The sequence below is a fragment of the Calypte anna genome, chromosome 15, assembly GCF_003957555.1.
Source record: "Calypte anna isolate BGI_N300 chromosome 15, bCalAnn1_v1.p, whole genome shotgun sequence".
NCBI lineage: Eukaryota > Metazoa > Chordata > Aves > Apodiformes > Trochilidae > Calypte > Calypte anna.
In genome coordinates this window covers 2,256,543-2,282,513 of record NC_044261.1, presented here as the reverse complement: position 1 = coordinate 2,282,513, position 25,971 = coordinate 2,256,543, and the positions used below count along the sequence as shown (strand labels likewise).

The 25,971-nt window shown below is 42.8% G+C and overlaps 2 protein-coding genes across 5 annotated transcripts in view; both read left to right on the top strand.

The window, feature by feature from the left end:
* The first annotated feature begins 944 nt into the window (after window positions 1–944).
* On the top strand, window positions 945–20,100 carry BCL7A (BAF chromatin remodeling complex subunit BCL7A). The gene is made up of 6 exons (XM_030460634.1): window positions 945–1,183; window positions 9,084–9,165; window positions 11,654–11,750; window positions 13,041–13,208; window positions 15,336–15,457; window positions 16,432–20,100. The coding sequence occupies exons 1-6, from the start codon at window positions 1,092–1,094 to the stop codon at window positions 16,501–16,503; spliced, it is 633 nt and encodes a 210-aa protein (XP_030316494.1). The 5' UTR covers window positions 945–1,091; the 3' UTR covers window positions 16,504–20,100.
* Window positions 20,101–23,230: 3,130 nt separating this feature from the next.
* MLXIP (MLX interacting protein) overlaps window positions 23,231–25,971 on the top strand; it is a 42,295-nt gene continuing 39,554 nt past the window's right edge. For 3 of the 4 annotated variants that reach the window (XM_030460373.1, XM_030460372.1, XM_030460371.1), the window contains exon 1: window positions 23,479–23,855. In XM_030460373.1, coding sequence (XP_030316233.1) covers window positions 23,485–23,855 — 371 coding nt within the window. In that variant the 5' untranslated portion in view covers window positions 23,479–23,484. Of the gene's footprint in view, window positions 23,317–23,478; window positions 23,856–25,971 lie in introns of those variants that run through there. The other variant, XM_030460376.1, reaches the window with a different exon arrangement.

Here is a 25,971-nt window from a genome sequence, read left to right as displayed (position 1 = left end):
CATTGCTGCCCCGAGCACCGGGCTGAGGAGGAGCGGGTGGGATGTCTGGCAGCGCCGGGAGCTGCTCGGTGCCACACAACGCTACGGGGAGGGGGAGCCCCGCTCCTTCCCTCGGGCTCACACAGCCTTGGGGCTGCCGGCGGGGCGAGAGGAGCAGCGGGGACAAACTGCCCGCCGAACGCGGCCCCTTCCTCAGCGCAGGGGACAGCCTCGGAGACAGGTGTTCAGGCTGCCCCCGGCCCCTTCCTCAGCCTCCCCTTCCCTCAGCTCCTCTTCCTCCCCCGACGCCGACAAAGGGACGGAAGTGTCCGGGTTGGTCTTGGAGCTCACTGTCCCCTCACAGTGCCCGCTGTCCCCTCACTGCTCCCGCTCTCCCCTCAGGGTTCCTATCCCACCCCCTGTCCCCTCAGAGCTCGCGCTCTCCCCTCACAGCTCCCATCCCTCCCGTTGTCCCCTCACAGCTCCCATTCCACCCGCTGTCCCCTCAAGGTTCCCATCCCGCCCATTCTCGCTCCCCTCCCGTGTCCTGCCCTCTTCCTCTCCTCCCCTCTCCCTCTTCCTCTCCCTCTTCTCTTTTCTCCTCTCCTCTCCCTCTCCCTTTCCCTCTTCCTCTTCCTCTCCCTTTCCTCTTCTCTCTCCCTCTCCTTTCCCTCTCCCTCTCCTCTCCCTCTCCCTCTCCCTTTTCCTCTCCTCTCCTCTCCTCTCCTCTCCTCTCCTCTCCTCTCCTCTCCTCTCCTCTCCTCTCCTCTCCTCTCCTCTCCTCTCCTCTCCTCTCCTCTCCTCTCCTCTCCTCTCCTCTCCTCTCCTCTCCTCTCCTCTCCTCTCCTCTCCTCTCCTCTCTCTCTCCTCTCTCCTCTCCTCTCCCTCTCCCTTCCCCCCCCCAAGACCCCGCGCGCGCGGGCTGCCGGCGGCGGCGCGGATGCGCGTGCGCAGTGCGCGGGCCCCGTCGGGCGGGCGGAGCCGATCCGATCCGATCCGCGCCGAGCGGAGAGAGCGAGAGCATTGTGCGGGCGGGCGGAGGGACGGACGGACGGACACGCCGAGTAGCGCCGAATATCCCCGCCGAGGCCGCCGCCGTCCTCCCCAGCAACATGTCGGGCCGGTCGGTGCGGGCCGAGACCCGGAGCCGGGCGAAGGATGATATCAAACGGGTGATGGCGGCCATCGAGAAAGTGCGCAAATGGTGAGCGGGCCGCGCCGCGCCGGGACCCCGCGCCCGCCCCCGCTCCCCTCAACCCTCCGCCGCCTCCTCCCCCCGCACCCCCCGAGCCGTCCCCTCACGGGGCCGGAGCCCTCCGGGCGGCCGCGGGGGGTGGGGGAGCCGGCGGCACCCAGAAGCCATTTCGCTCCTGCGAGTCACATGAAGGCGGCGGCGTGTGAGGGCGAGAGAGGCGGCTCCATTGTGCGGCCGAGCCCTCTCCCCGCCGACCCCCGCCGCTCCCCGCTGACCTTGGTCCGCTCCAGAGCGAGTCCCGGGCCGGACCGGGCGGTAACTGAGGCGAGCGGCGGGTTCGGGCCCGGCTCCTCCCGCCGCCCTCCCCACAAAGGGCCCCGAGGAGGGGGCCTGGGGGAGCCGCGCCGCCGGTGGGGCTGTGTGGAATCTAAAGCCCAAAGAAGTGTTATTTGTTTAACGACAAAACAACAACAACAAAACATTGAAAATACCCCTGTAAAGCGCCCAAGAGTTTATTTATTTATATTTAGTTATTACCTATTTATTTATTTATTTAACCTTCCAAGTTGCCGAGCTCGGCACGTAAGCGCAGCGAGCCCGAGCGGGATCCTCTCCCACGGACGCTCCTTGGGTTGCGAATCCCGAGCGGAGCAGGAGGGAGCGTGGAATTTCTGCTGGCATTCGTTTTAAATTCACTCATTGAAGGTTGTGCCCTTCGTGAAATAATCCCCTTTTGTTAGGCCTTAAGCGTGTTTTTGGGCATTTTCCCGCTTTTGTCTGGTTTTTTTTTTTTTTTTTTTCGGTTGGGTTTCTTTTGGTTGTTTTCTCTACTTTTGTTGGGAAAATCAAGGTGAGGTGTTTCAACAATACAGTAAATCAGACACCGTGATGTTCTGTATGGTTGGTCCAGGGTTTTTGGATGGGATTAAAGAGCAGTGGCACTGTAACTCGACAGGGAATCTCTGCCAGCAAGTTGACTGTTCAGTACTCTTTGTGTGTGTATCTTTAAAATACTTTCTTTAAACGTTTGAAATCCAGAGGGAAGTCTCTTGGGTTACTATTACTTGGCATAACTACTGTTTTGAGCCCGGTAAAACAAGGGGACCCTTCCACTGCAAGCCACAAGCTTTGCTTTCATTAAAAGGGCAGAAAGAGAGACCGAAATGCGTTGGTTATTGGGGTGAAACGGATTGATGTGTTTGAAATGGCCTGGAGCAGATGAATGGCTCCGCTGGCTTCAGCTGGACAAAGGATGGGGACGTGAGTCCAACAACGCCGGGCACGGGATGGGGATTTCAGAGAATCCACCCATTGTGTGGATCAGCCCAGAGCAGCCCCAGCCCCGCGGTTCGGTCGGTTTCAGGAACTCTCTTCTACTCCAGTGGTGTTTTTTTTTTTAAGTGCTGTTTGCTGGCTGGTGGGCCAGCTTTGAAGGGGCAGAACAATCTATAGCAGGACTTTTGTTCAGACAGGAGTGGTGCTGGGTGTGTGGGACTGTGCTGGCTGTAGGTATTCCATTCATGAGCACAGCACAGTTCCTTTGAGTCTTGGTTTGTGGGTTTTAGAAAGGAGCTGGGGCAGAAGCTTGGCCATTCATGAAAATGTCTGATTTATTTTGTTTTCTTGGCAAGAGTTCTCTGCCATCCTGTCAGTTGCTATGGCTTCCTCTATAAAGCAGAAATCTTACTGTATAAATAGATTTTGTGCGTTGTAACCTTCATGAAAAACAGCTTGCTTTGAAGTGTTCCTGTAGAGAGTCATGTAATGTTTCATTTGATTATTGTCAGAAGGGTTTGCATAGCTTTTTGTGTGTGCACCTCACAAGAATTTACAGAAACCATTTTTTATTTTTAGGGGAATCACAGAAGGTGAATCCCGTGATTCCCCTTTACCTGCAGTCAAGGGCAGCAGGAAATTAGCAGGAGAGATTCTGTGTCTTGTGGTTTGAGTGTTTTGAGAGGACTTGGCTTGTTAAATTCAACTTCACACGCTGGCAATTCCTACGTTTTCAGGAGAGCCACACAGGCAGTTTCTTTTGCATAATAGGAGAAATTTGTTGCCATCCACAGCTTTCCCGTGGAAATGCAGCCACTGAAGATTAAAACACCTTGCATCCTGCATTTCCTAGGACAGAGTTCTCCCAGAGCCGTGCACCAAAGATGAGCAGAGAGGCAGTGGGAGCCCTGAACTCTTGTGAGCAGGCAGTGTGGGTCTGTGATGGTGTGGAGCAGCCTGGCCCTGCTGCACTGCTCCTTGCCTGGACTGCCACGTCTATGGAAGTGCCTATGGGAAGGCAGTTCCCATCAGTGCAAACCTTTGTTCCTTAGAAAATTAAGTGTTTCTTTCTTAATCATCGAGCCCTTTGATGCAGGCACCCTGTCTTCATGTGGGTTAGTAGAGCATGGAGGACTTCTGCTGTTTTTGGAACTTCGTAGTAAACAGTGAAGTTGTTACACTTTTTATCTTGAGATAAATGTAACTGTCTCCTTTGTTTAAACAACTCTGGTGAATTAGCATTTATTTTAGCAAAACATCTAGCACGTGGCTTTCTGAAAACAGAATTATGTTGTAGAAGTGTTAAGTTTCCATGGCTAAGAGGGTAGCTCTTTTTAGCAGTACTTGTAATTTTATTTTCAGTCTATTTTACAAAATCCTCTTTGATAAATTTATGTCAATGAACTGTGAAGGGGTTTTGTCTTTAAAGATTTGTGGTTATGTGTGGGTTCTCAAGAAAAGAGAGGCAACAACTATTGTGCGCTCAACCAACATTATAAAATTACCTGAAACATCCTTGTTTTACAAAAATCTGGTGTACTAAATGAAAGAAAATGCAGATGTCTGCTGAAAGACAAATAACAGGAAGGAGGCAGACATAAGTGGTGGGGTGTCTTGGGAAGCAGTGAAATCATTTGCACAGGTATGTAGCCCTCCTGAGCTTTTAGACACCCCTCCCAACATGTGTGTGGTGTGGCTGATGGGGATGGGGACCCTGATCTGCAGAATGCACCAGGAATGAGGAGCTCTGAGTCTGTTGCCTTGTCTTTGAATCCCAGTATCTTTGCAGAAGTCCTTTGACCCTTTCTGACCCATCAAAGCCATCATCTTGGGATAGTGACAGCAGCTTGTGAGGAGGAGGTGAAGCTAGACAACTGATGAAAGTGCTTACAGAAAGTGCTAAGTCTTTATTATGACAGGGAGTTGAGTGTAGAGACATGACCTGGGATGAAGCTTAAAACAAAACCTGTTGTGTAGAAGTTGAGGAACAAAGTCACCAGGGGCAGTGAGCTCATGTTACTGGTGCTGTTGGTTGAGCTCACTGGCTGGGGCTGGTTAGAGGAGAATTTCTAGACAGTGGTGCTGTAGCTTTTCTGTTTGCTGTCTCCATTGGGACATGGGCTAAAATCTTTTCATGTGGTGGGTAATGCTCTGAGGTGGAGCTCCTGTGGGTTTTGCTGCTCCTACAACAGGCTTGCACTCTGAAAAGTAGCCATGACACAGAACTTTATAACTTGATGTCTTTGCAAAAAGGCCTTTTCCTACTACCAGATTACCACTCTGGTTTAGTCTGGCTGTGTTGGCTGTGTTGGGTGTCTTGCTAAGATTGTATTTTGAGTAGTGGCAGATGAATTAAAACCACTCAGTGTGTGTGGTGGGGTTGTACTGAAGTACTGTAGTGTCCCAAACTTGCTTGAATGATACTACCTTTTTTTCTGGCTCGTGCTTATTCCATTTTTTGAGCCAGGATATACTCTCTGACTTCAGGGGAAGTTGTGTCTATGTTAAAGGCAGAATTTTGTCACACATAAACCATGTTCCTTTACTCTGAGAAAAGATGCATGTTGCAATGTAGAACTTGGCAGAACTTGCTTAAAAACATTCTGGCCTGTAGTTAGAGGGGACACTCAAAGTGCACTGTGTTTAGATTAGCTCACAGAGGAGATATCCGCAGCCATTGGTCTTTGTTCATGCTTTGTGGTACTCTATTGTGATTGCAGCATGGTCAAGAAGCACTGTGTATATTTGGGTCTCCATCCAGTTAATTCCTGCAGAAAAATCTTCACAGCAATAGGTGTGCTCTGAAAACCAAGCCTGTGTTTCAAAAACAGCTTTTTTTTTGTGCATCTTGCAGCACTTTTTGTGTATAATAATGGCATTTTCTTTCCCATTCCCCTTTCTCCTTTGCTTGATCCCACAGGGAGGTCATAATTCTGTGATTTTCACCAAACTCTGTTGCAATGCAAGTGAGTGTGATGTGATAAATTCAGCATTATGACGTCACTTCGTGATCACCAACAGAAGATGGGGTATGTGGGAGCAAATCCTTGTGTGAATACACATCATGGTGATAAATGAGAGTCACAGGAAAAGGCCAAACAAGTGTGAAAGCCTTTTCTTGAGTTATAATTTAGTGGCAGCAAAGGCTTTCTGTTTCTGTGCTGTCAAATGCTTCCAGCACTCACTGTGCTGCAGAAGCTGCCTTGGCACTTTATGGATAAGTGTAATACACACCCTTGTGTTTGCTCACTGGTATATTACATTTATACATGGAGTTTTGATACTCATCTGTGGTGCTTTAGTGCTAATACACAAAATATAAATATATTTAAGAGTCCTGGGCTATTTAGAACAGGGAATTGAGCATATAATTATGTAAGTTCTAGGATATTAGTATGCCTCAGGTATAAGCAGTAAAGAAGTGTTGATACTAATGCTTACTCTACCTATCCTTGGCTGTCCTTTAAATGCTGTGCAGATATGGTTCAGAATTTAAAAATGCTGTAACACAGTTTCAGGTAAATGTAAGGGTTTGTTTTTGTTGCACTGACTAGTTTCTGAGTTTACTATTCAGTTAAGTACTTAAGATACTTTCCAATATGGAAGATTAAAAGAAAAATATTATTGTATGTATTTCAAGTTTTACCATTTACTGTTGTTGCTGTGACTTAGTAATTTATGGAGGATCAGGAGAAGTTTGAAACCAGAAAAAAATGGTTTTTTTTCTTGTAAAGCTATGGAGTTCATCAGCTAGACAGAGCCAAGTAAACTTGGTAATTGCCACATTTTTAGCCTGATTAACTCTTAGGTTGGTGGTGTTCCATCAGCCACCTTCACCAGTCAGTACATAGCTCAACCTATGGAGCAGAACAGGGGCCAGGGCAATAAAACCCATTGTCTAGTGACTGCCTAAGAAAGGTGAGTTCCAGTTATGAGGGTGGAATTCTGGTTTTGGTTTGGGATGAGTGGGTTCAGCAGCAGGACTGTTTTATAGCCAGAAAACCAAGTGAAGGAACTACTTCAGGTTTCACAACAGAATGGGCACAAGACTTCATTAATTCCTTATTTCCTGCTTTGGCATTTGGTCAGTGAGAATATTTTGTAGTTTGTGGAGCATTTAGCAAACACTGTTGTGGGCAGCATCAGTAAGTTGTCAGTTCTAACCAAATGAACAGCAAGTCAGCAGGTTGGGACGGTGTCTTTGCACAAAAGGGAAAACATGAGTGTTCTGAGTAGAAGTGGTTTTGAGGTTTCTTTTGCTTGTTTGGTTTGGTTTTTAGGTTTTGGTTTGAAATGGAAAGGCAGTAAGTGTTACAGAGAATTTTCAAAGCTTTATTTGCAATAAACAGCATAAATCCTGAAGTTTTTTTACCCCGTTGATCTTAGATGTCTGAAAGTCATTACATTTCTTTATGAAGAAGTTCATGTTTGTGCTGCTAATGCTTTTATGAAGTTTTAGGGAGGTTGTCTTCTTTTTTCCTGTTAATACTTTGATGAGCTTAAATCTTCAATGCTTACACATGTAAAATATTTGAATAATAGAATTGTGATGTTGGGTTTTTCTTTTTAGCCATAAGTGTTTGCAGGACTGGGATGTTGGTGTACTTCCATCCCAAAATATCCTTATTCCCATTGTTGTCTGAATTGCTGTGTATTGAATTCAGTTAAAAAAAAATCCCTATAGCTGAGGGTTATCAAAACTTAAAGTGGTACTTAAGAAGCTCAAAAGAATTAAAATGTCAAGGGTTAACTTTAATACTAGAAGGAAAAAGTTACTAATATAGGTTTCCTCCTGTGTTCTACAGTCTGTCCAGTGAAGATGCTGTGTGAGGCTGCTTTGAGATGCTAACAGGTATCTTGACTTTTGGTTTTCCAGTGCAGCATCTCTAAGTAATATTTTGCTTTAGGAAAAGACTAAAACCTTGATTTTTAAATTTTTTTCCAAAGCATTTATTCACCTTTCTCCACACACAAAACAAAACCCCAGTTAGTTTTATTTCCTTAATTTGAAGGGTTTTCCTAAACAGAATTAAGTTTAGTTTGTCATGTACCTTTAAAAAAAATTCTATCATGATCATTTTCTTGCTATTAAGTATGCTCTCATTATTGACATGCCCTCATCTCCACTGTCATTTTTATCACATTTAGCAGCAGAGCTCCAAATTAGTGTAAAATTGGGTTCTGACATACTTTAGCCATCTATTGTACCCTAATGGATGTATCTAAACACACTGAGGAAAAACTGCTTTCCAGTGGGAAAGAATTTAAACTGAAATAATTTTGTACTTAATCTGAAATTATTTTGTACAATATCCTTGTGCTCAGATCCCAAATGTACAAAATTAACCATATGTAGCTGCTTTTTTTTTTTTTTAATTAAAAAACAAACCAGGAAGATGTCTTCTGTAATGGGAAAACAAGTAAGATTGGCTTTACTAGCTAAAACAAATAGTCAGGAGGATGTTTGTGGCAATAGTACAATGTGGCTGCTCTTGATTCTGGAAGCCTTTTTCTAAAAATAGAACTATCACATATATATTTGGAGTCACATCCAGCTTCTCCCATCCTGCAAAGAACATTTTAACTTATTTATTTATTTTAAATCTATAACTGGATCCCAAATCTCTTATTAAATGTGTTTTTAGAAAAAGAAACCTGCTTGAGATCTCATGCCAAATTAATTTCAGATGTTCCTGAATATTTAATGGAATTGCTCTTTGTTGTTAACTTTTCATCGATCCATTTGCAGAGCTGTATTTCAAACCAGCAGTGGTTAATCTGTGACCTGAAAACTGATCACAGAAATGTGATGAAATTTCTCTGGCATTGTGGACCCTTCCTTTAATATCCTGATGCAAAGAGCTCAAGGAATTCATCCCTTCAGCATCCTCTCCATCTCTGTACTCTGTGTCTGCATGACCCCTAATGCAGTGATGCCCTCCAGCCAGATTTCCTTCACAGTTTGTCAGTGTTAGGACTTCATGGCAGGCAGGCAGGGGTCTGCACAGAGTGCCCCAGGTTATGCTTTTTTTTTCCTCTCTGGTAGCCTCAACCCTTCCTTTCCAAGAGAGCTTGGCTCTCCAGAGTCTGAATTCTGCATCATGGCACATATTGCTACCAATGAGGCTGTTGGTTCTGAGGCTGCAATTTCAGAGCTGTCTGACAGGAGTGTTGAGTGAATGTTAAATTGCTAGCAGCAAATTTCTGCCCCAAAATAAACCTCAGATGGTCAAAGTGCATTTAGATTTCTACTACCATTAAACAGCTTCATGACAATCCAAACACACTGGTCTGTCTAAAAACTCTTCTGCTCTCTAGAAACTCAAGTGAAAATTGTAGGCATAAATGTGCATTTTCAGTAGCTGTTCTTCTTAACTCTATCTTTAATCCAGATCTTATTACTGCTACAGCAGTTATTCATCTAGTCAAGGGCCCTCCTGCTAACCCTAAGGAGGTTAATGAACAAGTTAATGAAATGCAAAGAACCATTTGCACAATGCAGTACTAGAGACTATGTAATAGGGATCATCCTCCTTAGTAGCCTATTTAAGTCCTTGACAACTTACAGTAGTAGATCACTTGCTTTTGAATCTGAACTTTAACTTTTAACTTCTCCTGCATTGTAATTTTATAGGGAGAAGAAGTGGGTGACAGTTGGTGACACATCCCTAAGGATTTACAAATGGGTACCAGTAACAGAGCCCAAAGTTGATGATGTAAGTATCCTGCAGGTATTTTGCTTTTTTCAAGATGCAGACACTGGTGTTTAGGGCAAGTCAAAAGAAATATGCTTGCTGTTCTTTGAGCCTTTAAGCTAAGACTGGTGTGGGTCTTGCAGGCCTAGGAATAGAAGACCTCCAGGGAAATGGTGATCTCTACAAAAAGTGATGTTGATGGTTCAGGGGGTGGCAGTCTTCCTGCAGTTAACTTGGATCAGTTATCAGATAACTTAAACATTCAGCTTGGAACTGATTTTTGAAGCCTTTCTCTAACAGAAGTGGGAGGGGGGGAGGGAAAGTTAAGGCAGCAGTTACTTTACCCTCTGTCTGCCTGATGCTTTAAAGGAAAGTAGCTGGTTTAGAACTGTGTGTAGAATGTATTCTATTTGTGCATCACTGCTGTTTTGCTCAAAAATAGGTGCAAAACACTGAAGTAAGGGTAGGAAAATCCCGTGGAACTGAGATGACTTGTATTAAGATGTCCAGCCCAATCAATACAGCAGACATGCTTCTAGTGTAATGTATGTTTTGTCTTGATAAATGTTTATGCATTGTGTTTATGTTCTTAGTAGGCACTATTCATGTGCTGTGATACAGTCATGTGGCCTAAAAACAAGAGTGTAAATCAAAGTTGATAGGGCTTCCAAGTTGTTTTGAAAAATAAATGTTGCTCTCATTTTATAAATCAAGATATTGTTATGGAGACAAAACTAATCCATGATATCACAGTAAATTAACAATAGAATAGAATATAAATGTTAAGTTTGGTACTTGAGCAGACAGCATACATACTTTTTACAAGAATAAGAGAATGGGATCTTTTTTACTGCTTCATGTTTCAAACAGAAGTTGTCTTTGATTTTAGTGAACACAGATTAGATTACTTCCCTTTCTCACATGTTCTTAAACCACTGACATTCTGTTGAAGTAGAATTAGCCAGGCTCTTTCCTCCTACTAGTTGTGGAAAGCTGTTGTAGAATGTCACTGCTTTGATGGTTAAACCTTTTTAAAAAAAAACTTTTCAACTTAAAAGCTCACATTTTTCAATAGTTCTCTTATGGCAAAAGCAGCCTTTTTAGCTGTAAAAAAACAAAAGAAAACCAAACCTGAGGGAGATTGTCATCTCTGAAGTTTCATTTTGCAAAGGTAAAGAAGTTGTTGCACTTTCACCTCTGTTGCACTTACGAGGGAGTAAACCCAGGCTTCACTGAAGTGAAAATACAGTTTAAAATGAAGCCTAATACTCTGTTTAAAATAGAGGGGAAAGTCCTTTCAGGTATCACCTGTTGAATTTCTTCTGTTCTCTGAGCCAATATTTAGGTGTGGGTTTAGTTCTTTCCCTCGCTGGAGGACGTTGTCTCACCCGAATGGGAGGGTTGCTGAGTGTTCTTCCTACAGTCAGGCTTTTAATTGTCTTCTCAGCAGGCAGGCAGCATCCTCCAAAAGCTGTGCAGCTGTCTCCTTTTCCTCTGAGACCCATTACGTCAGCTCTTAATTGAAAATGCTGCATCCCTGAGCAGCCACAGCTCTTCCACGTGATGGATGCCCCCCTCTCTTCCTTTGTTTTAAGGCTTTGCAGTCCCTGCTGTTCAGTCACAACCACGTTGTGACCTATTGTTCATGTCAGTCTTGTCTTGCTTCTGCTCTTTGCTTTAGGGCCACTCAGATTTTTCTTAATCTATCTTTTAGTTTTCATGAAGAAACAGGATTAGTTGTAGAGAAGGAGGAGGTGTCTGCAGTGTTGGTCATTGAGGAGGAGGTAAAACTGTCTCCTTAATGCTAACATTCTAGGTCTGTTCCTGTTCCTGCTGTGCATGGAATACACCTTGTCCAGGTATATTCTACAAGCTTCCTGATATGAAAGGGAGAATATCTTGGGTTTTGTAGCAGTGTGTTGACACACATGAACCATACAGTGAGCAGAGTTATGAGCTCAGAAATCCAGGAGTTTCATTAATTTTAGCCCTGCCTCTGGTCAGAGATGTTCTCCTCTTTTTTACTGATATAACAGAGATATTTTTTTTTTTTGACCTTGCTTTTTTATCTCTTTGGTCTGAGTACAGAGCTTAGTGGCCAGCACCTCCCAAGCTCTCCACCTCAGTTTCAGCAAGCCAGTTAATCATTGTGCCTCACATTCCCTCTTTGTAGAGTGAAAGGTATTATTGAGAACTTATGTGAAAGGTTGTGCAGTTCTTTGAAGATGGAAAAAGTGTTTAAGGTCTAACCTTCACTAGAATTTCTGGATAAAATACTACATATCCTAGTGTTTTGTATCATGAAGAATACAATTAGGAAAACAGCCCTGCAGTTATTTGAACCAACACATTATTAATAACATCAGTTATTATTGCATTGGCTTTATTTCTCATTTGAGATTAAGAGAGGTGCTTGCAGAATTAATGAGTGGGAAGGGTTTTATATTGAAACATGGAATTTTCTTCATGGTGATAGTCTCATTTGTTTGTTGTACCTCTTGTTTTTCAGAAAAATAAGAATAAGAAAAAAGGCAAAGATGAAAAATGTGGCTCTGAAGTCACCACTCCAGAGAACAGCTCCTCTCCAGGGATGATGGACATGCATGGTGAGTGGGAGAAGGTCAGACCCAGTTACCCTGCTACACTGCTATGGAAAGATTACCTCTCAAATTCTGTTGCTCTGATAAATGGACAACATGACTGAGTCCAAGTGATCAGATGCTTATTTGGTACCTTGGACCTCTGTGGGTGTAGTGGCTGTTTTTAAATGCCATTTTAATTTGGGCTCTGTGGGGGGAGAAAAAACTGCTAGTGGAGATAAATATAAAAATCAAAAAAGAAATATTTGCCATTGAAAATCCTACATGCAGGGGAAGCAGTAACTCTGTCAAGTTTGGTGCTTGAAGAACCAAAAGACCCCCAAAGCCACAGTGGCACCTACTGTAATTTGTGCAGGTTTTGTACTTTTAACTCTGTAGGTGAGTCAAGTTAGAAAAACTCTGTGAGAGCCAAGAAAGTAAAGTTTGCTTCTGTGGTGTGTTCCTTCTCCATCTAGAAGAGATTAAATGGTTAAATAAACATTTTTTGTTTGTCAGTCAGGCACTTTTTGATGAGATCACTTTTTAGTGGGTTACAAATTTTTAATCCCAGTTTTATTTGCATTTGTTCTTTCTCCTGGTTGTTTTTTGCATTGTTCACTATAAGTTTAGTCTTGTAATTAAAGGACTGAGCAGTATTCTCACAGATCCATATTAATTTTTCATCTCTTTCAAATGTCTTAGCTTTTCTTTTGGTCAGATGATTTAATTTTTTTAAGCATTTATTCTCCCACCCATGAGGTGAATATTATACTACTTGCCTTTTTTATCATCTACCACTCATGTTTTCAAGGCATACTGAATGATTTAATGATAAACTCAATCTGCTCTGACTTCAGACTGCAGAAAGGAGATGTTTCCCATCACCAGTTACATGTTCCTGAAGTAATTTGGATGTAATGATTGTACAGAGGGAGCTGGATCAACTTGCATGCTATTAATTTATCTAATAATGTTTTGCTGTGTTAGTTTTCTTTAGGCAGCAGGAACTTCCCTCTTGGTTCCCCGTGGCTGTTGGTCTGGCGTAAAGATTGAAGCAAGTTGCACCCCACTGCTCTATAAAGTATTAGCTGGGATACTTAAACCACTGTCAGTGGTTTTCAGGCAACAGGCAGGATGTTTCCTGTTAACTACAGAGACATGAGCTGTGCTGCAGAAAGTTACTGTCATCTGAAGTTTTTTGGAGGCTGGAGGATATTCTGGAATAGTAACAGTGCAGGAAAAATCTGGAAGAATTAAAATGTGGGTTTTTTTCTTGTTAAATTAGGCTTTCTTTTTTTTTAACTCTTTTGCTGACAGATGACAATAGCAACCAGAGTTCAATAGCTGATGCTTCTCCAATAAAACAAGAGAACAGTAGTAACTCAAGTCCAGCACCAGAACAGAACTTGGCAGCACAAGCAGATGGCACTGAAATAAAGTCTGACGAAACTCAAACAGAAGCAAAGGAGCAGCCTATTTCAGAAGGTAAGCTGAAAGCACCATCTTCAAATCCAAACAGTAGATGTTATTCTTCAGTGTATCATTTATTTGCTTATCCATTTAAAGAACTGAATAATAACAATTTGAAATAAATGGTTCCTGAGTTCTCAGCATTTATGTGAAAATGGGCTGTAATCTCTCTGGCCTAGGGGTGATTTTCCCATACAACTGGAAAGGTCAGAATGACATTCAGGGTCTTTTCAGAGAGGGAACAACAAAACACTCAGTTTATTGTTGTCATAATCTCAGTCTTAAAAGAAGAAATAATTTAAAATCATCTTTGAAATGGCTGCTACCATGTAATCACCCAAATCCTGGAAAGTATTACTTTTATAGGTCTGTGAGTGTTATTTAGTGTGACAGTAAACTAGAGATGAGGTACTTCAAAATGATTTATTTAATTGTGTAAACTTTAATGTAAGCTTTCTTTTTTATTAACCCTGCTAATTATTTATTCAAAACTTAGCTCTGAATTCTGGCCTAATTTTCTAAAAGCATTACAAGGTTGTGCTGCAGTTGTGCTCAGACTGGAAATTCATGTGCATTAAGAAATTGTTCTGAACCTCATTCTTTAAATGGTATTTTGGATAATTGAAACATGTTCTGTATTTGTGTTCTTGGGAGGATAACTTTCTTCATCCTCTTATAACAGATAAAAGATGTCCTTAACACCATTCTAATTATTTGATTGCAGAATTCTTCCCATAGCAAAGCAATTAAATTATGTGCTCCTGATTTAGTTCTTAGCTCAGTAGATCCACTGCCCAATTTAAATTTAGAGCTTTATCTTGGCAATCCCAGAAGGGTCAGGTATGTGAAATGTTGTCATTGCTAATGGCTGTTAAAATTTGACAACTGAATTGTCATCAAAATGAAGTAAAATTTTAAAAAAATGGCCATATCCTTCAGGGAAAATCTCAACTGGAATATTTGGTCATGGTAAACAGTAAGGATTTACTCTCAGGTCTAATATTGCCTGGACCTGATTGTGTGAAGGTGTTACATAGCATTCGTGCTTTCCTAACTAAATTTAGGTTCAGGGCAAATCATACCAAGTTTTCTTAATTAGCTCCAGAGCCATTTACTGTAAAAAGGGAGAACTTATGGCAAAAAACCCCTAATATTAATATATATTTTTCTGTTGGTTGTACACTGTTTAAAAACTTATTAAATAAATATCTATTGAAGTGTTATGATCATTCAAACCACATGAATTGGGACAGTATTCATTGGATAGGGCTTTTGTATCTGTCTAATGGTACTACCTGAAATCTGGGAGTTTTCTTAAACCTAGGGGATGGCTCAGAAGTGCCAGATGTGGATTTCTTAAAGAAACCAGGTGCATTCATAACATTTTGGTGTGTAAACAAATCATTGCAGGCACTGGAGTAGCCTGAGGCCTGACAGATTAAAAAATGGATCCCCTCACCCAGAGGCCAGTTATCTTTTACCTGTAGAGACATTTTAAATGTCCTTATCCCTCTGGGAGTGAATGAGTGCTCTGAGTGCTCTGCAAGTCTTGCTTTGAGAGAGAGAAGGGTTTAAAACAAACCAAACAGAATTTGGAAGCAGGTAAGAGCTATTAAAAGCTGGAAGACTTTTCCACAGTTATGCAACAGAAAAAAAATGTGATAGCCTTAAGGGTTAATGGAGCTGGTAGTTGCATTTCTAAATTTAATCTTAAAATTAGTATGAAGCAAAAAAGTGAATTTTAAATGTCTGGCTGAATTTCAGTTCTGAGAACTTCATGCTGTCTGCTGAGCTACATGGTTTAGGATCCATCAGTTACCACAGTTCAGCCCTTTCTGTAGCTGCCTTTTAGTTGAGGTTTGAAGAAGTTCCTGGCCTGCAGCCCCTTTGCAGAGCTGTTGCTGTAGCTTTTAATGGTTCTGTGATCCCTGGTGTGGGAGCTCAGCTCCCTCTAGGGACCAATTCCAGCAGCTGGGTGCTGCTGGCACCTGGAGGTTGGTTTTAATTCATTCTATTCATAGAGTTGTTATGTATGTTATCATTAATGGATATACATGGGTGAAGTTTATGTGTTTGAAAAGACATCCTAAAAGCTGCTATTGAATGCTTTGTGTGCTTAATATTAATTTTTTGAAATTTCAGATACCTCTGATGAACAGAATTCACAGTCTTCAATGGAAAATTCCATGAATAGTTCAGAGAAAGCAGAAATCCAGTCCTCTGGAGAAAATGATATAATTACAGAGGCATCTAAAAACTCTCAGGTAACTTTTAAGTGGAAAACCCTAATTACTTGGAATTTGGAAAAGTGCTTTTTTACCAAAAAAACAAGTGTAAGGAAGCCAGTTGTGTATTGAGGCCCATTTCTAAAGGTGATGACAGTAAAGCAGCTGTTGAGTATTAAATATACATGGATCTGGTTTTGTGGTTAATTTCACTGGCATCTTGCATTTCACATAATTTGAACAGTACGCCCAGACTGCTCTGCTTTACTTCTTGATTTCCTAAACCAGTCTGTGGTAGTTAGGCAAGGGAATATTAAAATTTCATGTTAATAAATTGCTTGGACCTAATCTACTGGGCAGGCCCCTGGCAGGACTATTCAGAAGTAAAATATTTTTATAAAAGTAAATTCATGTAGCAGTTAGGAAAGATAATTTTTGTAGATGCAGGAGACAACGTGTTTTGATGTTTACTCACTGGTAGAATGAAAACTTCCAATTGGTTGGGAGAAAACTTATCCTTGTAGTTGTCCTCCTCACCCTCAGATCCTTAGGCAGAGCACTGCTCATCCCATTGCTTTTTCCTGTGGGTGGTTGGATTGGGTCAGTGCACACCTTGCACTTCCCAACCCTTGCATGTTCTGTCCTGCAGAGATTGCACTTGGTTCAGTGGGAGATGTGTGTGCACTTGGGTGTGGGTTGTGCTCAAGCCTGGAGCTGAGGGAAGTCTGGGTATAACCATGTGTCAAGGCTGTTGCTTGGAATATTCCCTGTGTTTTTTAGCCCAAAACTAGAATTTTGCCCTTTGTCAGTAGATGCCAAGGAGGTGTGAGGTAAGGTAAGGTGTAAGCAGAGTGATTTCAGGGAGCAAACACACCTGGTTGTGTCCCTGTCATGTCCAGAGATGCTTTGTTTTTATTAATGACACACCCAGGGACTTTGCTCATGCTTTTTATTTGGTGTCTGCCATTCAGTGCAATGATAACGTGGTTGTTTTTCTTTTCCCCCTCATTAAGGACTCTGAAGGAGTGCCACCTTCTAAAAAGATGAAAGTAGAGGCTTCCCAACAAAATGTTGAAGAGATTTAGACTATAGATTTTTCTGGTCAGTTTTTATGTAAGGTACATCAGTGGGTTTAATTATAGGACAACCTTACTTAAGCATCTTCTCTTGGATGAGGACAGAACTCCTAACTTTTCAAGTTACCAAGCAAAAATCCAAGAAAGCCTAACAAAGGTTTAACTTCTCAGACACTGAAAACTTTTTCCTGTGAAACATTGAGAACTTTTAAGTTACTGTCTCTGAAATGGTTGGAGTAAACAACTCAGGAGGGGTCTACGCACTGTTTCTAAAGTCAAAATTACAATTATGTTGCTGCTGTAATATTTTTTTTTTTCATTTCTCTATTTAACATTGTAAGATATTTAAGGATGGTACAGGTCAGGTATTAGCTTTCATGTGAAGTTCATTGTTCTGGCGTGATGTCTGCTTTTGTTTTGTGCCTTGTGTTCTGAAAACAGTGCTAACTTTTTAAAGTTGTTTTGCAACTGTCTCCTTTGCAAAGTGGCCTATGTTTGTATAATGCCATGTAGTAAGGCTTTTTCTCTTTCTTTTTTTTTTTTTTTTCTTTTTCTTTTTTGTTTGGGGTTTTTGTTTTCTTATTAATTTTTAAATCCCTGGTGCTTCAATTTTTAACAAACACAGATCAGGAAGCCATTTTCACTCTTGGAGTCCAAGGAGAAAAAGGAGCTTGATACTTTATTTTAGCAGCTATAGTGGAGATCTTTTATTGAATGCATGGCATTCGCAACTGTAAATTTGGTCTTCTAAATACTTAACTTCATCAGAAGTTAACTTGATCTGTTTACCATTTGTAGTCCAGATCTGAATATATACTATAACAAAGCAGTTAAAATACTGACGTATTAGGTCCAGCTCTCTGTACTGGGTACAACTTGCTTTACAGAAAAGTTCCACTATGTACATAAATAGGATCAAAGGGATTGATGCACAATGAATTTATTTTCAATTGGTCTTTTTTGATATCATGTTTTCACTGAACTGGATTTTATTGTACTGTTTCTTTATAAGATGTTTACTCCTGTGATCCAGGTTAATACTGTATCTGGGATTTCTTTTTTTTTTTTCTTCTTTCAGCAAGTCTTGTAAATAAGTCTTGTTGTTTCCATAGTCCCTACATCACTGTTAGGAACGTTCCTTCTTGTCCACTTAGGTTGAAGTGTGCTTCTGCTAAACTTGATTGAAAGGCACCAAATATGTGCAACTCCCTTCAAATTCATGGCACATAGGAGTGCAGAACCATCTGCAGCAGGTCACCAGGGCCTGATGTCAGTGGGCTTTGTTCTTCCAGGGTGAGCTCTTCCCACCAAATACCTGGTGCTGGTGGGAACTGCTGGTTTCCCACTTCAGGACACACACACACACATTCACATGGAGGTGTTGCTGGATCAGGCTCTCACTCTGTCTTCACTTTGTGTGGGAGAGACAAACTTGTGATTTAGAAACATGATCTCACAGCTCTGGAAATGGTTGCATAGAGTTTGTAAGCTAAGAACTGTAAATACTTTTTTTAAATGAAAAAAAAGGAAAAAAAAAACCAACTGCTTAAAGTTGATACATTTTCATAATCAGCTCTTCATTAAGCTTATTTATTTCTGAATTCTCCAATAGTGAAAATGGCTGGCACTTAGACTACTGCACTGCATTTGCAATTACCATTTTATTATGAAAAACAATGGGGAGGGAGGGAGGGAGGAGTGGGGAGCCAGTACTGACCCTTCCACAAGATGTTTGTAGGATTTGATCTCCAGACAATATTTGAGACTCAGTTTCAGAACTTTTCCTTTCCGTTGAAATAAAACTTTTTGGATTTTGACTGAATAAAATTGGATTGCAAATCATTCATGAAAACAGTGTGCTCCCTAATAAGTTTTTGGGATTTCTGGTCTGATCATGAAGCCCATTAACATTCTGAAAATAAGGAAACGAGGAGCCAAAAAACTATATTTGCACAATATATGCAATGAAAAGGTAGAATTCTCTCTTGAATTGTGTGTATGCCTAAAATGTGGATAACTGGTCAATGATGATTGATTTGTATGTATATTACATTCAGATTGAAGTGATATTTTGTGAGAAGTTCTATTGATATATGAAATGGGCAAATTTAGAAATATTCAAACTTAAAAATATTTTTGATTTACTAACTTTTTGTTGTTTTTAATGCTAAAATGAAACAAATCTGATGCCACCTCTGACAAATAGTCATGTTTTCTAATCCCTATCTTCAGGTGCATCGCAGCAACTTTTTAATTTTAATTTTTGTAGATGTTTCCAAGGGAGTAAATAGACTTTTCATTTAGAAACTAATTCCTGTACTTTAGGAAGAAATAAAATATATAAATAGCACTAAAAATACCTCAAATTTTTCATTAGATAGAAGCATTTATTGGCATTATTGACATCAACAGGTTTAATTATAAACTTCCTTTTCTCTCCTGTGGCTTCTGCTCAGAACTGTTCATTGTTCTGTGGCTTACAAGATGAGGCATCATAACCATATTCCTAGAGGCTTTATTTCTAAACTAGTAATGTTTTATTTACAGCTTATACAGAATACATTCAGATTTTTTTAAAAAAATCCAGATTCTAGTGACAACGGACAACTGAACAAGCAGATAGATTTGGGTTCCTTAGACCTGTTATTGTCAGTCTCAAAAGGCAGAGACTTTGACATTATCTGGTATGAAGAAATCCAAAATAGTGTATAAGACTGTTATTAGTCTTTTTTTGAAGTGCCTGATAACATTTATGGGCCAACGGATGTGATTAAACACATTTTTATGCCAGAAAGTACAGATGGGACCAAACCAGAACATCGAATTCAGATCAACCTGAGGTTTGAAACCAGATCTAAATCCAGCTTTTTTTTTGGCTTGGACCTATCTCTACCAGAAACTTGTTTTATGAACTCACTGTAAAAGGGTTTATTGAAAGCATTGAGATGTGGAGCAGGAGAGATGTGATTCTCTTCCAAGATGACTGCAAGTTCTCATACAGCTAATGTTTTAGAAATAGTGCAAATATCCAGAAGTGCTTCCTTGCTACAATGCTGAATGTTGGAGCTTCAGTTACAAATAAAAAAAAATTTTAAAAAGGAAAAAAAAAAAAAGGGAAAAAAAAAGGAAAAATAGGAAAAAAAAAAAAAAAAAGAAACTAGAAGCAAGCAAGTAAATTAGCTGAGTTTGTGGAACATGTGGGAAGGCCTTCCGAATAAGCGATTTACTCAGCCAAACATTTTATAGCAGAACTATTCCTTGGAATTTTTATGCTTGGGAAAGTAGTTGTTAAACATTCCAAAAAGTGCTGGCACTTACAAAACAACAAAACAAAAACAAACAAAAAAAAAAATCAACAAGGCAGTATAAAATATTGGTTTTGGGTGGCTATCTTCATACATAAACATTGTCATGTTTTGGAATGTTCTTTATATCTAAGGGCCTGTTAGAAGGTGTAAAGAATTTTGTTTCCTTCAATACCTAATCGTTTTCCATCTTATGATTTGTGTGTGTGTGTGTTGTACAGCAGTATAATTTTTCACTTATTTATTCCATCGGTAGTTATGGTTTGTACAATGTACAATGGTTTCATTTCAAAAATAAAATTAAAAAAAAAATCACAACGTGAACGCTGTGTGAATACTTTTTATCAAGAAACAACCTCAAATTAAATTTTTTTTTTAATTTACAATAAATTTCTGGTTTTATAAATGGTATGTTTAAATGTGCATTCTCTGATCTTGTCTTATTTAGTGACATGTCAAATTATTCACCTTTGAATGGACCAGAGGTGTCTTGATGTTGTAGCAGGACACTGAGCAAGGCTGGGGTACTTTCTTGTTGTAACAACAACATAAATCTGGCCAACATAATTACAGCAACCTGTGGGATAACTTGGTAATAACTTGGTAATTTAAGGTGCTTATGTTGGCTTGGTGCTTGGCTAATGAGTTGTGGTAACTTAAATTGGAGGGAGAAGAGCATAGTGTGGGAACATGCTTCAGCTTGGAAACGTGCTCGAGTGTGATGCTTGCTAGGGTAAAACTCCTGAAGAATTTTGGAAAGATTCTTTACATTCTAGGTGGATATAAAGTGTCCAGCTTATTTTTAGTGGTCTGTGTGTGCTCTGTCCCAAAGTAGCCTGCAGTTTCACCGACAGCTGAACTGGTCTGCTGGCTCTCCACTACCAGAAGGGTGAGCTCCAGCCAGCTTGCCTGCTTCCAGCTTGGTTTCATTGCTTCCACTGCATTTTCAGGGGTGCTCATATTATGCTCTCATCAGCTGCTTAAATTTGCTAACCTGGGAAGAAAAATACCCCTTTTAGTTAGGCTTTTTTCTTCTCTGCTTTAGTGAATTGAATCAGCAAACTTATATAAGCTTATATAAAACATATATATATATATTATATATAGGGTGGGACTGGAGAGAGCAGAAAGAACAGGTAGAAACGGGGATGTAATTCAAAATGAGGCCCAGAATTAAATCTGAACAGGCCTGTGAAGAGTGAAGGAGTGAGCAACATCCCAGCAGCAGGACAGGAGCTGGAGACTGTCCCTGTGCTTTGCCCAGGAGCAGGACAAGTCAGAGAGTGGCTTGGGCTCCCAGTGCCTGCCACCAACCCCACAGTCTGAGCCTATAGGTTCAGGTTCCTTGAGCTCTTGTGCCTCAGCAGATTGGGAGCATTTATCTTCCTGTCTGTAGATTTAGGAGGATAATCTCTTCCTACCAAGTGTTGTAGAGTACATAGAGGGTGTATTTTTTAACAGCTTGACTGTCTCTCTGCTCTGCGTGTATTACAGTCTTAAGTCAGTAAATGGCTGTCTCCTCCTGTGGTAATAGCCTGTGCTCTTGAAGGAACATCATCAGAAGATGGTGGCCAGGGCTTCACCTTGCTCTGCAGGTTGCTAAAAACCCCACAAATAGTACTCCAAACTTTCACTGCCCTCCTTAGTGTTTCCCTCTGCATGCAGGAATTCTTGACTGTGAAGGAAAAGATAGATGGGAGCTTTGACATGAGGATCACTTAAATCCTGACCTTAAAAAGGCAAATAGGAGGTCTGTCTCCAAAATAACTGGGTTTATTTTAAGGGATGCCTCTTTCCTTGCAACTGTGGTGTTTGCACTGGAGATGAATAGAGGAGGAAATCCTGAACTGCATCAAAGTTAGTCATAGCTACCCCTATTTTAAAGCATGGTTTGGTGGTACTGCTGACTCCTCTTACATTAATATAAAGCAGCAATAAATAGCTTTAAAGCCAATTAGACTGTGGCCTTTTCTTAAATTGTTTTCAGAGCTGAATGTTAAAGATTTCTAACAGAGCCCTCATGAGGGGGCCATTCGTTACTGCTCCTTTCATGTGTGGGTATTTGACCTACCACTCCTCCCCTAAACACAGCGACCTGTCTTGATTTTGTGCTCTCTAATGGAGAATATTAGATCACTGCAAGGGCATAATTGTGATATTGCAGGAATGCCTCATCCTGCTGTGGCCAAGACTTGCTATCTTGACTTTCCCTTGATCTTATTTCTGGTTTTACAGAGCTGAAAAAGCAGCATGTGACAATTAAATGTTTGGTTTGTTTGGTCTTTTTTCCCCCTCCTGAGGATGGCTATGTTAGAAGAGCACACTTTTTTCTCTCCTAGAACTCAGAGAATTTAAGATATTTAATATAAATGCTTTGGAGTATGCCATCTAGAATACAATTGCTTTTCTGGTGATGGAGGTTTGCTCTACAGAGCAAGCGAGAGGTCTTTTCACTTTGTACATACACACATATATATACTCACACATGCATATGTATAGGGTTTTGGTGCTGTAAGCTGCTGTTCTCTCCCCAGACTAACACATCTGCTGGCCTTATTGTTGTGCTTTCATGTTGACTTAAAGGATCATTCGCTTCCTTGATGCTTTTGAGAAGGATCAAATCTGAACTTCACTTTTCCTGGAACAGTTGTGCTTCCGAGCAGGTACCTGGGTTTGGTGTGAGTCAGCAGGCTGGCAGTGGAAGCTCCATGTCCTTTTCCCTGAATGTTGGCTGATCCCTCCAGCCATGTTGTCCCCAGCTACTTCTCTATCTGGCCTGGCTTCTTGCAGACTGCTTCTGGAAAATAATAATTTAAACTATTAAAGATAGTGATGGTGAGGGAAATGTTGAATGGATTTAAACTAATCAATCATCCTTCAGTCAGTTCTGGGCTGTCCTCTGCATCGTCTCACGCTTTTTAAGAGTCCTTTTAAGTTTAGGAATGTTTTTTAGGCCCCTTGACGTTGTCCTGCTGGATGGAATTACCACTTTGCATCCTTGAACCCAGCAGCCCCCAGGAGGAGTGAGGCCAGGACAGTGAGTGCTGTCCCTCAGTCAGCAGGGACAGGACAGCAGCAGCGTGACACTTGCGGCAGTGACACCATCCCCGTTCTTGGCGAGGAGGGTGGTGATGCAAGGTGCCCGGTGTCATCATCCGCAGTGGTGTCAGGGGAAGGGTAAAAAGATGATGGGTGTCACTTGTGGCCGAGAACTGCCTGGTTCTGGGTGTGTGTGTGTGAGAGAGCAGGCGGGCGGCCCTGCCCTTTCTTTTAACCAAAGGGCAGCGGGGTGAGGGAAGGCAACCTCGCTGGAGGGAAAGCAGCCTCCGGAGCGATGGCGGGCTGCTGCTTCCACTGAGGGAGAGCGGCCTCAGGGGGGGTTTCCAGTGACCCTGGGGCTGGGTGACGGCGGCCTGGGGCTCTCCCTGAAGGGGACGTTGCCTCCGAGACGGTTGAGAAAGGCAGTGAGAGAAAGCGGCCTCGGGGGTGGCGATGGCGGGCTCAGCCCTCGCCTGAGGTAAAAGCGCCGGCGGCCCGGGCGGGCTCCCGGGGAGCGAGGCGGCTGAGGCGGGAGCGGGGCGGGCTCAGGCCGCAGGGGAGGGGCGGTGGCGGGGGCCGGCCCGGGGCGGAGCGGGGCGGTGGCGGCGCAGAGCGGGCGGCGGGCTCGGCCGGCGGCAGCGGGGCCATGGCCGCCGACGTGTTCATGCGGCCGGCGCGGCTCCTCGGGGCGGCGGGGCCGCTGTCCCCCCGCACGGAGCCCGACGAGGACTCCTCGGACACGGACGATGGGGGAACGTCGCCGGGCGGAGGGAGGCGGTGCGGGCCGCGGCGGGGGCAGCCCCCGGGCCCCCAGATCATCCACTCGGGCCACTTCATGGTCTCGTCACCTCACAGCGAGCACCCGCCTAAGAAAGGCTACGACTTCGACACGGTCAACGAGCAGACCTGCCAGACGTACCAGTTCGGGGCAGCCCGCGGCGGCGGCGGCGCCGGGGGCCGCCTCAGCATCGACGCCTCCCTCACGAAGCTCTTCGAGTGCATGTCCCTGGCCTACAGGTACCGACAGCCGCCTTGGGCCGCGGGGCGGGGGCGCGGGGAAGGGCGGCTTCGGGGCGGGGGACGGTGCGGAGGGAGCCCCGGGGTGAGTCTGGGCGGTGGGGAAAGCCCCGGCTGGAAGTCGGCGGGGGGGGGGCGGGCCGGGGACCCGAGGCCTGAGGCGATCGCTCCCTCCCCTCCTGAACCCCCCGAGGGGAGGAGGGCCCCGTGGGGGCAGCCCTGCGTTGCTTTTCGGCGGTGAGCAACCCCCCCCACACGCACACCTCACACACCCCACGCGTGGGTGGTTTTGTCGCTGTTGTTTTTAATGAAGTTTGGGATCCTCGCGGGCACTTTCCGTAGGCCGGAGACCACGGCGGGAAAGCTTCGCCCCGGCCCTCGCCGCGGGTGATTGGGGTGAGCGGGGCGATTGTCAGCGGGGCCGGGAGGAGAGGAGCCGGGGTGAGGCTGTGAAGTGGGAGTGAGCGCTGCCTCTGCGGGCTCTTCCTGGCACTGGAGAACGCTCAGCATCTCCCGGGCAGGCTTGGAGTTAGTGGAAACATCTGGTGCTGAAGAGCCGCGGGAAGAATCCTTGAAGGGCAGAGTAAAAAAACAGCCTCGGTCTGCGTGAAAACCGGACAGTTTTTCCTTTTTTTTTCCCCCCCTTCATCCAAATATTATTTTTATAACAAATTCAGGAAAGTGGGATCTGTCATTGTTTCCTTTGTTCCGGTGGTTGCAGCTGGTACTAGCACTTCCTGGGTTTCTCTGTGCCAGACTTAAGTTTTGCTTTTCATCTCTTTAATAAGGCATTATGTTCACATTTACTCCCTTTGTCTGTCATCCAAAATGGAGGCAGAGCTATGGGGTACAAGTGTTTGGAAAAGATGTGTGCCTGCTCGAGTCTTTTGTTCCGTGTGATATAGCAGAAATTGGATCCAATTTGATGTTCTCCGTTGAGCCTATTTTGGAAGTTGATTAAAAGAGATGATGGAAAACGCCTCTGAGCGTATCAGTGGAAATATTTATTTCTGTTCATAGTAACCCTGTTATCTGGCAAACAGAAAATTAACTTTGCCCACCTGAAATTCCTCTATTTAAGTATTACTCATTGAAGAGGAAACAATAGAAGGATGCGTTCTGTACTGTTAGTGGGAAAATATAATGTGAGGAATCATCTCAAGTTATTAATTACTGGCAAGAGCGTGAATCTCAGATGTGTATAGAACACTGGATGCAAATTCTTTGCATTTATGGAAGAAAAATGTAAAACTTGCCTAAAAATCAACCAGTCTGCCTTTATTGTACAAGCTGAGAGGAACATGCAAAGCAACCACAAGTATTAAAAGGGACAGAACTAGACTTCTCATTTATCTCTCCTCATTGGCCTCTAACAGCTTTGTATTCTTGGGATTCTGAAATAGAGTCACATCTAATGCAGAGGGATGATTCTGTGGTGCTAATTTAACAATACCAGACTCTGATGTAGATGTATAAACTAAGCAGCTACTCTGCTTTAGCAGAAGGAATTTTATCCTGCTTGTTGGTGATAATATGAGGCAAGGTGCAGAAAAATCTTGGAGGCTCCCAAAGAAAAGCATATTCTTGATAATTCTGGACTTGGCTACTTAAGGTTTGCTCAGTTACAACCATGCAACAGCCTGCCCAGATTCAGCCTGCTTACTTGGTGCCTTTGTGATACAATTTTTAAATCTTCCCCAACTGACCAGTTGTAAGCTTGGCTCTAAAAAGGATTACAATAATTTTGGAAAGTCTAATTTGGAGTGATGGACATGGGTATGAAACGAGGAGCTGTCACCATTTGACCAATGATTGATTAAGCCTGTTGGTTGAACCTCTGTGCTTTAGAAGTCTGCCTGTGTCCTCAGGGAACACAAGACACTCAGGCAGCTGTCTGCTGTGCTTCCAGTTTGGTGTGAGAAGTACTGGGTGGCACACGGGGAGGTTTTCAGAGCTGTTGCCTCAGCTGTATCGTTCCCATTGTTGTCTGCCTGATCTAGCACTGACAAATCACACAGGTTTCATACTGCCTTTGCTGGATAGAAACTCCCTCTAGAAAAGAACTGGGGTTGTGTGTGTGGAAACCAACACCAAAAACTATAGAACAAGGGTGAAG